The sequence below is a fragment of the Puma concolor genome, chromosome A1 (genome assembly GCF_028749965.1).
Source record: "Puma concolor isolate L17-30 chromosome A1, mPumCon1.1.hap2, whole genome shotgun sequence".
Taxonomy (NCBI): domain Eukaryota; kingdom Metazoa; phylum Chordata; class Mammalia; order Carnivora; family Felidae; genus Puma; species Puma concolor.
In genome coordinates, this window is record NC_141667.1 from 140,345,615 (window position 1) to 140,358,923 (window position 13,309).

The following is a 13,309-nucleotide window of genomic DNA, read 5'->3' on the forward strand; positions in this document are numbered from 1 at the left end:
GGCAATTACTTCCAAGAATAATAAACATCCTTTCTTAGTTTAATGCCATTGTATCATTTCCATCAACATCCTTTTTTTTTTTTTTTCATTTTCGCCCATCATGGAGAGAAAAGGAGAGAAACTTAATTTGATTTACAGAGGGAAAAACAACCCTGAATGTATTTTTTTTTTTTTTTTTTTTTTGGTCAGGGGTGGGGGTGTGTGCAAGGAGAAAAGGTCAACCAGCTGGTTTTCATCTGTATGCCATAATTCTCTGTTTAGTTTACACTATTAAACTCCAAAGCTTTGCTTTAATCTTAACTGTTACAGTATGCCTTCTTGCAGATCCTATCATGTCGCATCCCTGATAGGGTTTCAGATTCTGGCAAAGCACCATCCCCCAAGCTGGTCCTTGCCATATGGGTAGTGAACGCATCCAACATTTTTTCATTGGCGCCTCTATCATTATGTTTTGTCACCAATGGTTTCTCGGGTTTTCAGTAAATTGCCGCGTATACTGTGGTTTGGAGCTGTCGAGATGACGGCCTGCGTTGATTTGTAGACAGCCGAGTCCTCATTAGGGCCTCCCTGTCCTGTTAGCCTGTGGAGGGTGACCTAACATCTGTTCGTTGAGGGGGTGTGTGTAGGGGGGTGAAGGGAGAAGCTGTAAAGGAAAGACAGAAGGCAGGGGCAAGTTGTGGGAGGGAGAGGCAGCTTCCTGGAGCCCTCCACTCTCTCAGAGTCAGGAGAAGGAGAGGGATGAGGAGAGGGACCTACCTGATCTGTCTTCGCTTTGCGCATCACATCTTCGGCACAGTTCGGGGATGGTCTTGAGCGACGTCACCGAGTACTGGAGGGGAAGCCGGAGGAGAAAGGGAATAAAACAACAATTTAAAACAAGAGCATTGCATTCATTCAAGTGGCCAGAAAAAGCAAAGCACAAGAAGTGACACTTGAGTACGACATGTAGATCCAGAAAAGTCGAATTTTATCCTCAACGGGCTCCTCAGTGATCTGGCAGTGACCCAAGCTCTATCTGTATACATCTAAGCAGATGTACATCAAGAAGGGCTATGTACCCCTGCTTTAACATGCAAAGTGTATCCGGCAGACATTCTCTCTCCTGTTGCTTCTGCGACTTGTGGAAGATGGAAGAATTTTCTGGCCTTGAGGAATTTCCGGAAGGTGTCTGGAATACATGCGTTTTGAGTCCGATTGTGAAGGGCCAAGGGGAGAAGCACCCAGCTTCCTGCAGCGCCCAGGGTAGCCAGGAGCCTCACCTGTGCTGATATTCTCTGGGCTACACCAACGTCCCTCATGTCGCCACTTGCCAGAGGTTTTACTGTGTGGCATCCGTGAGCTCCGTGGGAAACACAGGGGGTGATGTTACAAAGAGCAAGAGGAGGTTGGTTCTCTGTCTGGAAGCTAATCTGTTTTATGTATAGATTAGACCGAACTGAAAGAAACCAGCCCCCGGGATCAACCGGGCACCGACTCAGGGGCCAGCTATCAGGATAACAAATTACGACATAAGGGGGCATAAAACCAGAAGGGCTAAAACAAATGGAAAATCAATAGCGCTGATTTACGGGGGCTCTGTCTGATGCCAATCAATCTTTCTTTAGAGAAGGATGTTTTAAAACAAAATAGATAGGATGAACTATTTCTTTAATCAAAGGACCATCTTCAATCATACATTAACTCATAAAACCCAGCTACCTACAAATATTTGGCTCTGTACCTTTGGGAATACTGTTCTTATGGGAATGAGAATGTGTGATAAAGGACTTCACTCAGAATTTGGGGGGGGGGAATGAGAAAAAAAAACCTTTAATTAATCTGAAAGAAAAATGATCACGGGAAACTCATTAGGATTATTCTAGCGTTACAAGTGAGGAATGTGTAATTAGGGTACATTTGTCAATAAGAAGGTACTCTAGTGAGCTTGATGTTGATAGATGAAGCCAAGGGTCTACATGGAGACCCCCCAGTGCTTTCCACACGATGGCAGGACAGCAAGACAGAGGGAGGGGGCAGTTGTATGTATTGTCAATTTGCCAACCACATGTCACAAACAAATTAAATCTGCAGGTCTTGCAAGTGAAAAATGAAATCTCAAATGACCAATTAGAGAAATTACTCCTACCTGTCTGATGCAATAACATCCTGTTTATGTTGGCCAGTCCTCAGAGACTACAGGTGCTACTAGTCAATCCACTCACATACTCAGAAAGAGGGAGGGCTGTCTCTTGAACCAAAACTGAACTTCAAGCATTTTTCCCCTTTTACAGTATGTTCTTTGGGGGATGGGGGTAACATAGGTACAGAAGGCATTTTTCTTGTTCCTAATAAGGTGCCTTATGTTCCTGGCCAAGTACAAGCTCTCTAAGGAATCCGGTAGCTTCTTGAGACCAGCTGGTACAGGTTAAATAATTACACAGTTTACAATTCAATTAAAATGGGGCCTTTTGTTTCCGCGGCCATGCGCCCCACAAAAGCACCCTTTGGCAAAGTCTCACCCTTGCTCCTTCTGTCTTGTTTTGTTGTTCTCCCAAGGCAAATTTTAGAAAGAGGGAACTAAAGATGGATTAGTGTTTAAATGGAGTTAATGATAAACTCAATAAGGTTGTTCACGGGGCTTAATGATATGTATTTGATTAAACTGGCTGCGGGGCTTCCTGCATTTTCAGCCACATGCATCCTGACCGCCACCTCTCACCCCAAAGCCGGCTACATCAGAATCTCTGAATTATGGGCTCTACCCCCAGTTCTTCCTACGTGACCTCAAAGATCCTGAGTGTGCAGCAACTTGTAACATAATGACATTTAAGTTCGAGCAGCACAGGCTGCCCGGATGGTGTGGGGACTGAGCACCAGGCAGAGGATGAACCTCGCGGAGCCCCACGCACCGCCTCAACCTGTGTTAACCCGCGGCAGCTCTGTCTCTCCACCCTTGGTGTACAGAAAGTCACTTCTGTGAAGGTATACGTCTCAATTCTTTGGGAATAATGACCTTGAAGAAAAAGTCATGTGCTGTGCCTGGTGAGGAAAATTACAAATACAGCCATCTGAGAAAAGGATGATGTGTTGGCCAGACAATCAAAGTTTTGGGGAACCGTAAGAGTATGTGGAATGTCAAATTCAGCGAAGACTCCAATCTACACTGTGAACAAATCTACTATCCTTTATAAAGACACAAGAAACAGAATCAGTTTAGGTATTTGTTTCAGTAAGCACAAACGCTGCTCTCTGGATAGGAGATGAAGCTTAAGAGAATGTTGTACAGTCAGGTCACGAAGGGAAGAGTGGCCGGAGAAACATACAATTCACAAAACCAACATGCGAAAACATTTTCATATTTGCACATTTGGGAATAAGCAAATGACCCAGGAAGTCTCTCTCACATGAGTGCATTGTCCTACCATCTGGGAGCTAAAAGGGAGGGCTCCCCAGCCCTTCATCCCAGTACAAAGGACAGATGGCCTTTTAGAAGGAGCTGTCTGATAGCCAAGCCACCTCATTCTCCGGACAGTGGCCAACTCCCTGGGCAACAACTACTATCATTTTGGCCCTATCAGAACCAAAGTCCAAAGTGTCTTCCCTGTCTCTTGCTCCCAACCCCAGCCTTTATATTCTGTTCCCTTGATGCCTTTTATCCTTGGGTGATTAGAGAGAGGGGGGTTGCAGATGGTTGTTTCCTGGTTTTATGTCACTCTTGTTCTTCTTCTAAAAATCTTCCAGAGGTTAGTCCCGTAGAAATAGCCTTTGTGATTCAAACTTCCTTTCCAGGTCTCAAGAAAAGCCCCTTCTACAGGTTGACCAGTTGCCTCCACTTCTTCAGTGTGCATGCAGTGTGCATTCAAAGTTTAGTTCCACCTTCTGTACCTTGGCTGGCAAAGCTTTCCTCTGGCCAGGGAAAAGCTGCCTTTCTGCAAGGCCAGCTTGGGCTGTGCTTTCTGCATGAAACCCTGGCTGACTGCTTCAGCCCTAAATGACCTTGCTCTTTACTGCCCTTGGTAAAATACTGCCTTGCCTTGGGCTCTGTTGTTTCCTAGATGTTAGTGTTGGCTCCCACAATTGCCTGAGGGAAAGGATGGTGTCTCTGACTTGCATATATACGTGGCACACAGTGGCTTATTAACTATTTGACTGGAATACCAAGACAAACACACATTTGATGGATCCCCGGCAGAATATTACAGCTTTTCAAAGGAGTTCTTTCATACTTAGGTAGTAAGTGGGCATTTCTTCCATGCTTCCATACTTGCACTCCAATTAACTGGCTTTCTAAAATGCAGATTTGACTAAGGTGCTTCTCTGTTTCACATCCTTCAGTGGCTCTGCACGGACTACAGGGCAAAGCCTCAGCATGGCACAGGAAGCCTTCCATGAGCTCAGACTTATCTCTTACCATTGTTCACTTCTTTTTTGATTGTGGCAATATGAAATTTCTTAGGGATGCCATATCTGCTGTTCTACCTGTCTACACTGTTAGGCGTGCCATTCCATCGACCTGGAATGCTATTCCACCCAGTTCATTAGGCAAACTTTTTTTAATTTTTCAAGATGGGCCTGGGAATCGCTTCTATAGAATCTTCTCCCACACTCCCAGATGGAAGTAATTCCAGCTTTCAAAGTGTGGTGTCTGGACCGGGGGCACAGACACCATCTAGGAAGTTGTTAGGAATTCACAGTCTTGGGCCCCATCCCAGAAACTCTGAGGGTAGAGCCCAGCAATCTGTATTTTTACAAGCCAACTAGATGATTTTGATGCATGCTAACATTTCGGAACAACTGCTTTATATATAATTTAGGCATAAATCCATTACAGAATCCATCCATGATATTTCACTTATATGTTTATGTCACTGCTTTCTCTGCTTCCTGAGGGTGTGGACAATATTGTGTTTACCAAAGATAGTGGGTACTTACTGAACTTGAATAAAATGAATTCCCCTATGTAATCATGATTTTAGTGGCAATAATAAAAATAGTAATAGTAATAGTTAATAGTTATATAGCACTCATCTTCCTAAAAAATCCCTCATTATTACAAGTCTAGCCATGAAATTATGGTATATTTAAAAGAAAAAAACACACCTCTAATAGATTAACAGTATGGGTACTGGCTGATGCCTTAGCCTTCTGTATAAAGAACAATGGATCTGGACCCAGAAGATGCAGATTCAAGCCCCAGTTCTGGTATTTGTTTAGTTTTTAAATGTTTGTTTATTTTTGAGACAGAGAGCAAGGGCACACAAGCAGGGGAGTGGAAGAGAGAGGAGGAAACAGAGGATACAAAGTGGGGTCTGAGCTAGAGCCCCATGGGGCGCTCGAATTCATGAACTGCGAGATCATGACGTGAGCTGAAGTCAGATGCTTAACTGACTGACCCCGCCAGGTGCCCCAAGTTCTGGTATTTATTAACTGAGGTTCTGGACAAACTAGTCATTTCATATCTCTGGGGTTTGCTTTCTTTATTTATAGAACACAGATAATCATATGTGGATAATACAAGTGAAGTCAGTTTACAAGGCGTGAAACGATGTTGAATGTTTTTGTCTCTTCTCCCTAACCTGTTTTCCACCTGTGCACACAGCCCTTCCCTCATCATCTTCATTGCCCTCCTGACTTTGAAGCTCAGTTGATCCAGATGTGGGAATTTAAGAGACAGAAGACGGGGTTGAGCTGGGACTGGAAAGGAGAGCCCAGCCTGTCCCAGCACATTATTTAACTTCTCTTTGGTCTTTCCTCCTTTATGAGAGTCCATGGCCAAGGGCCGACACTGAAACATTCCTTTGCGAACTCGAGTTGATATGACACAAGACAATCCTACACATCCCTGCCTGAGCCAGTCAATTTTGTCACTCAGCCATGCAAAACGGTTTGAGCGTGCATGGGATTCATAACAGTGCATGATTTCTACACCAAGCCATAAGGATCTCTGACCATCCTAGATATTGTTCAAGACTGAAAGGCTTTGGCCCTTACTCCTGAAAGCTGGAGCCAGTTGGGTGAACATGCAGACATTACTCAAGCGGTAATGAGCCACAGGGAAAGAATAAAAGAACTAAAATCCCAAACACCTTTTGAAGCTAGAGACTTTTAAACAGCTAAGGTCTCATTAAGTTTCCAAAAGAAACAATTAAGCCAGTCATCCAAACAACCATCCTGAAATTCATGATTTCTCACAAAGCTTTCCAAAATTCGGGCAGGCATCTCAATACACACCCAGTGAAACAGCAACCGTGTGTGCACGCAAAGCTGGCAGTGAAAGCAGACACACCCTGAAGCGAGGTTTTCAGAAATGTAGTATTTTCCTGAAGTCTGGAACTCCTCTCCAGTGGCCTGCCCTTCCAATTGAGGAAGGTGTGTCCTGACTTCATGCCTTCCCCACAGAGGATGTGGCATTAACAGTCCACCCCTTCGCCACTAGCCCTCCACTTGTGCTCACGTCTCTTCCCCTCCCATCCCTTCAGGTCTCTGGCTCTGCCATCATCCCTCGTCCCTCCATCTTGTCAGTCGCCCTCTCGACATCAGCTCTCTCCTCTGACAAACAAGCAGCTCTGCCACCTGAAGACATGCTGCCTCCTCAGTGAATCATGGCCTTTCTTGCTCTTATGTTCACTGCAATCTTTTTTTCAAGAATTGCTGTGGTTCTCTTCTCTCCTCCCTCATCTCTTACATTTGCTCTTCTAGCCACCACAACATGGCTTCTGTTCACTACCCCAAAGGCCCTGCTCTTACTATGGCCTCCAATGGGTCTTGACTGGAAAATCCAACCATTCTCTTTTTTATCATGACCCAATCCCTGCTATTTACCCCTTGCTTCTTTAAATTCATTAGATACCTCTCTCCCTTTTAAGATCCCTTAGCATTCCTCCTGTACTTCTGAAAACGATTTCCCAGTCTCTTTCACAGAAGCCTCTTTTCCCTCGTCCCATGTGGGACATACTTCCACGCAGTTCCGTTCTTGGAATGTTATTCCTTCCACATTCCATGTTTCACAGGTGGCCATACAGATGCCCACAGTCTCAACAACCATCTCTACATAGTACAAATACTGGCGATCTACATTTTCATACATTCATCCCAGACGGCTTTAAATACATTTCCTTCTACCATTTAGGCTTTGTGAAAGAAAATTATTACAAATGATCCTCTTTTCAAATGCATTTGATTTTTGTTCTTGTTCCTTGTTTCTATTCTATCGAGAGGGTTTTTTTTTAATTAATAATAATCAAATTCTTGGGGTGCCTGGCTGGCTCAGTCAGTTAAGTGTCCTACTTCATGGTTGGCCCTGCATCAGGCTCTGTGCTGACAGCTCGGAGCCTGGAGCCTGCTTCAGATTCTGCGTCTCCTTCTCTCTCTGCCCCTCCCCCCACTCACGCTCTGTCTCTCTCTCTTTCTCTCAAAAACAAATAAACATTAAAAAAATTTTTAAAAAATTATCAAATTATTTTACACTAAGACATATTTTGTAGCTGGTATTTGGGAAAACTCAGTAACTGTTTTGCCCATTTTAAGAGTTTACCACATACAGCATTATATTGCTCATATGTGTAGTTAGGCAAAAGATGAAGGTCCACATTGGCAAGTGTGGTGAGATATCACAGCAATGAGTGGTCCCCCTTTGTGAGGACAAGTGATCATGGATGAGAAGAGACCTCAATGAACTGAGCCAACCACAGGTAACCAACAAGCCCAGCAGCAGTCATTTTCAACACAGGGGTTACATATATGGTTTCTGCAGCCAGACCGTCCATGTTATATCCTGGCCTCACCATTTTCCAGATAATTCATATTAGTTACTTAACCTCTGCCTACCAGTTTCTTCGCCTGTAAAGCAGGGTAATAACGGTGCTTATATCAAGAGCATGCTGTGAAGACTATGAATTTAATAATGTAAAACATGGGTAAGAGTGTCTGATACATACTAAGTGTTCAACAAATGCTAGCCATTACTTACATTAACAAGTATACAAAATGAGCATGTGGAAGTGAAGCCAAAGCAACGGCAACTATTGAGGCAAAAATTCCAAGTCACAAAAAAATTACAAAAGAAATTTAACTTGCAGTAGGACCCAGGGCTGGCTATAATACTTGTTCAGCCTCAGTGATGGTTTAGTTTCACTTGTGAGCCAATTATCAATCACCACAAAAATATAAAGGCCGTCAAGAACAGAGTTTGATATGGTAATTAAATCTGACCTTCTATGGATTCAACTGGACATTTCATAATATGCTCAATTATTATTAAAGGGTCCTGGAAACTCTAAGAACATAGATCCGGTCTGTGTCATTCACCCGAGCTTAGAAGTGCTCTTGGAACACTGTAACTGTTTAATACATGTTGTTGAGTAGATCACCACTAAATCTAGTACATAAAAGGTAAATAGTTTGTGTGAATAATCTGCATTGTCAATCTAATATGTGCTATAACTCATAAGCAAGATAAGACATTTTAGGGCTATCTGCAGAGTAAGAGAAGAGCAAAAGAAAAAATCTGGCAGTTGTTCATTCTTGGAAATCATTCTATCTATAAGGCTGCTCTCCACATTCTCAGGAAGGGGTATGGAATCCAAGATGTTGAGTCTGCGTCCCCAGGTTCTGGTCTTGGGCTCTTATACTACCTAGGGGACATGAACACATCGTTCATCTTGTCTGGACTAGATTATTCCTAATTCCTTTCCTGGTAGGTGTTACCGAAACAAGAGAACACAGACGACGCAGGATAGTAGAACAAGGCATGAGGTTTTTGATAACGGGCACCACAGGAGGAAGGAGTGAAAGGTAATGTAGACTTGAATACAAGACATTTGCAGAAAGAACATGTGAACACCCGATAAAAGTTGATCATACTGGGACACACTAAGAAGATAAGAGCAGGCAACCAGGCAACTGCTAGGAAGGGCAGGGCTGATGGGACAGTGAAGAAGGGACGGAGGTGGCCAGAGGCCATGTGAGAATCTTGGCAACCTCGTAGGGGAGCACACAAGAAAGTATATTAGGATCTCGCTCGGGTAGATTTCTTGCTAGAGAGGAGGGGCAAGCCAGGTTCTCTTTACCTTGATTAGCTTTACACTCCTTTTCACTCCTAAACTCAAGGCAAAACTTATACTCTTGATCCAATCAACTCTCTGCTTGAGTCCACTTGATAAGCTCTATGTGCCCTTTCTTGGGGCCTCCCACCACAGCACACGGCTTTGTGGAAACATAATGAAATCTCGGAAGTGTCAGTGGATTGCATTGAGTAAAAAGTGGTGCACACAAACCAGACAGGGGCAGGCATTCTAGTGCAAGGTTGGAAAAACGTGAGAATCCACTAAGAGGAGACTTGTTTACCAGAAGTTATTTTCCTACCACACTGTGGCTCAGTCACTCAAGGAAAATGAATCCATATCATTCTGTGCTATTAGTCTAGGCTTCAAGGGCTTGGGTCAAAGGTTAGAGTGAGGTGGAACAGCATTTATTCATTATGTTCTCATGTGGCTTGCACAAAAAAGAGACTGTCAAGAAAATGTCATCTTTCACCCATTGTAGTCACAATGGTACAGAAAGGTGGCAAAGCTTCCTGAGGAGGAACAGAGTGTGTCCTCACTTCTGTCTGTGTGCATGTGCGGGAGTGTATTTACATGTATATGTGTATGTCCATACGCACACACAGGTATGCAAATAGGTATGTGTGTATTATATAAATATGTGGGCATGTATTTGCACACATACATATATAAAATCTCGTATTTTCTCCATAAAGTCCAGGGCAATAGGTAGAGATGATAATTATCATGTTACAGATGGGAAAGCAGACATGCAGTAAAATTAAGAGGTTTGCCTACATTCTCTTTCACTCGTTTTATTTTATTTGGAATATATACCAACCCGATTACTTCCAAGCAGCTATTTGCAACTGCATCAGCACCAACGGAGGATAGTGATGGCATTTTATGGACTGGTCCGGAGTCTCTACTCCACCAGGTCGCTCAGAAGGGGAAGAGTAACGTGGTCACATAGTTCTGTATTTAAATCCTGACCCTGCCACTTACTTATCCATAACGTTGTGAAAGCCATACACCTTCTCGAAGGGTCAATTTTTTTTTTTCATGTGCCAGACTGGGTATTGAAACAGGGCCTGCCCCGCAGAGTTGATAGGAGTCTTTAACAAGACCCCTGACTCACAGAGTGGAGCGTGGTACATGGCAGAGCCCGTGTCTCAGGGTTGGGAGGGATGCTCCTCACGAGATCTACAGTTCGGCCTCTGCTTTGTTTTTTTCTGTGTATAATATACTATCTGGAAGAATAGCAAATTGGCCTTTCTTTTTTTTTCTTAATTTTTTAATGTTTATTTATTTTTGAGACACACACACACACAGTATGAGCAGGGGAGGGGCAGAGAAAGAGGGACACACCGAATCCGAAGTAGGCTCCAGGCTCTGAGCTGTCAGCACAGAGCCCGATGTGGGGCTCGAACTCATGAACTTTGAGACGGTGACCTGAGCTGAAGTCAGACACTTAACCGACTGAGCGGCCCAGGTGCCCTGCAAATTGGCCTTTCTTAATAAAATAAATACACCGTGGCTACTAAGAAGTCTGTGGTAAAATAATATCCCAGTGCATTTTTCTTTTTCAGGAGAAGCATCTGGCTTCTGCAGGAATAAAGAAAGAAATCTGCAAACCCTTTTGCAGAGACAGAAAAGCCCTATCATCTCCTTCACAGACCTGCAGGGAATGTGCAATGCTCTCTCCTTGGACATGGCAGGGAGACGAGCCTGAGGTTAGTTTAAACCTTGCATTTTGGAAAGGATGAATGTTATTTTTGAGTCTGGGTAACTTCAAAATAATTTGATTGCCTTCTGGGTTTTGTCTCATTAGGTAAAGGCAAAAAAGTTCTAGTTGCTTTTTTTGAACCAATATAGAGCTTGTGTTTTAATTAAAACAAGAACCAGGCTCATGACCAGAGGGGAAAATCAGGAAACAGAAAGCTCAGACGATGTAATAGGGCTACGGCTAGAGAATCAGAAAAACACTTGTGAACTTGGGCATCTTTTTTAAACGTATTGAGCATTTTCTTCCCCACTCCTGCCACTTTATCAGGAAACAGGTGTAAGCGCCATCAGAGATGGAGGTTATGGAATCCTAAAAGCAAAGGCATGTTTATGGGAGGCTATATTCTTTTTATGCCAGTGAATTAGCAAGTTGAACACATCTTGTTAAACGTCAGCATCGGAATCGTCTCCATTTAGCTCTTAAAGCGGTTGTAACATTCACTGCTCCTCGTTTACCTAAAGAGGCTGAGAACAATCATCTCAATATTGAAGAGGTCATCACTGCTTTCTGCAAGAAGTGATTATATAAGAACAATACGATTCTGGCACATGTAAGGGCTTGAACCTGGATCGGATGGAACTATGGTAAAACCCTGGATTGCGAGTAACTTGTCCTGCGAGTGTTCTGCAAGAGAAGCAAACATTTCTAATAAATTTTAACTTGATAAATGAGCGATCTCTCGCAGTACGAGTTGTACACAATGCCGGATGTCACAGGATCACAGCTGAACCAATGGCTCTTGAAATTCACTTTGATAGATGAGTGCTTTGGATTACAAGCATGTTTCCAGAATGAATTATGCTTGCAAACGGAGGTTTTACTGTATTATAAAATAACTTACCATATTACAGAGGTTGCCAAAGTAGAGCTTCTTTTAATTTCGTGTGGTTTAAGAAAAACCAGGATTGCTTGCCCTCAGTACTACCAATATTTTAGGCCGGGTAACTCTTTGCTGTAAGGGATGCTGTAGGGATCCCTGTGCACTTTATGTTGTTCAGAAGCATCCTTGATCTCTATCCACTAGATGCCAGGGGGGACACCTCCCCAGCCATGACAACCAAAAATGTCTCCAGGCATTGCCAAATGGTCCCCTGGGGGGTGGGTAAAATCAACCCTGATGAGGACCACTGTAATAGATTTAGAGAGGCAGTCAGGTGTTGTAGCCTGAAGCAGTATCCCAGAGACAGATGGCTCCCCACTAGCAGGGTGGCCCTGGATAAGTTAGGTAACATCTCCATGCTTCAGAGTCCTCGTCCGTAAAATGAAAATCATGACAAGTTCCTGCCTCACTGGATTGTTGTGAGGATTAAGCAAGATAACGCCTCTCCCAGAGTGAGTGTTTGGCAAATGTTAGCCGTGATTGTTTCAACCATTCCACGCAGTATCATTTTTTTCCCCCTCTGATTTAAGTTTAAATGCAGATTAAAGATCCAAACAATAGAACATCTTTAAAGAGGTGGGGGAAGGTTTGAGTGCAGTTACACAATTACAGATGGATAATCTTTATTTATGTTTCAGAGTGGTCAAGTTGTAGGAGCTCGACTATTACATAATCCCGTATCCCGATTTGCTAAACAGCGTGGGCTATTGCTTAACGTGGTTTATTATCTTTCAAGTGGAGATCCCTAATTCATCAAAATTATAGGCTGTTGCCAGATGATTCTTCTGTAAGTACAAATGCTCTATTGTATATAAAAAAAAAGTCCTGACATGATGCCTGGTTTTTTCCCTTGAGTTCTTTCTTCACCATTGGCCATATAAATATTATTGTTATTATTCACTGAAATAATAGCAAAAGCTACCATTTTTAAGGGCAACTTAACAGTGTGCCAAGCTGCGTGCTCCACATATATTATTATTTCACTCAATCCTCACACAGCAGTAAAAGTTGGTGGGTATCTAGGAGAGGCAAAGTTACTGCTCTCCAGTCAGCACAGGTCAGAACAAGGCTGGAGCCCAACAGGGGCCTTCCAAACCCCAAGCTCCTTAAATGCTGCTTCATTATCAAAGCTAAGAGAGCTACTCTGAACTCCTAATCATAATGTATGTTTTTCTTTCTAAGACAGCTTCCACACTCCCTACATCTCCCCACATTATTCTTTACTTTCTTTGCTTCTCCCCACTAGGCTCAAAATACCTCGAGGTGAGGGGTGCCTGGGTGGCTCAATTGGTTGACTGCTGAACTCCTGATTTCAGCTCTGGTTGTGAGCTCGTGCTCATGAGCTCGAGCCCCAAGTTGGGCTCTGTGTTGAACTTGGAGCCTGCTTGGGATTCTCCCTCTCCCTCTCTGGCCCTCTCCCCACTCTTGCTCTCTCTCTCTCTCTCTCTCTCTCAAAATAAATACACTTAAAAAAAATACCTCAAGGTCAATGCTATAACAGAACCATGTTCTGAACACTTTTAAGTATAGTAACTTAAAAAAGAGAGAGAGACAGAAAGATAAGGTGGGAAGGAAGAAACTCACTTCGCATTGGTCTCAATGAGGATTAATAAAGATTGTCTG

At 43.3% G+C, this 13,309-nt stretch overlaps 1 protein-coding gene across 7 annotated transcripts in view; it reads right to left on the bottom strand.

Annotated features, from left to right (window-relative positions):
- The window catches only part of SNCAIP (synuclein alpha interacting protein), a 164,857-nt gene that overhangs the window by 61,534 nt on the left and 90,014 nt on the right, over positions 1-13,309 (bottom strand). For all 7 annotated transcript variants that reach the window (XM_086705501.1, XM_086705506.1, XM_086705495.1 and 4 more), the window contains exon 3: positions 757-829. In XM_086705501.1, coding sequence (XP_086561627.1) covers positions 757-829 — 73 coding nt within the window. The remainder of the gene's footprint in view (positions 1-756; positions 830-13,309) is intronic.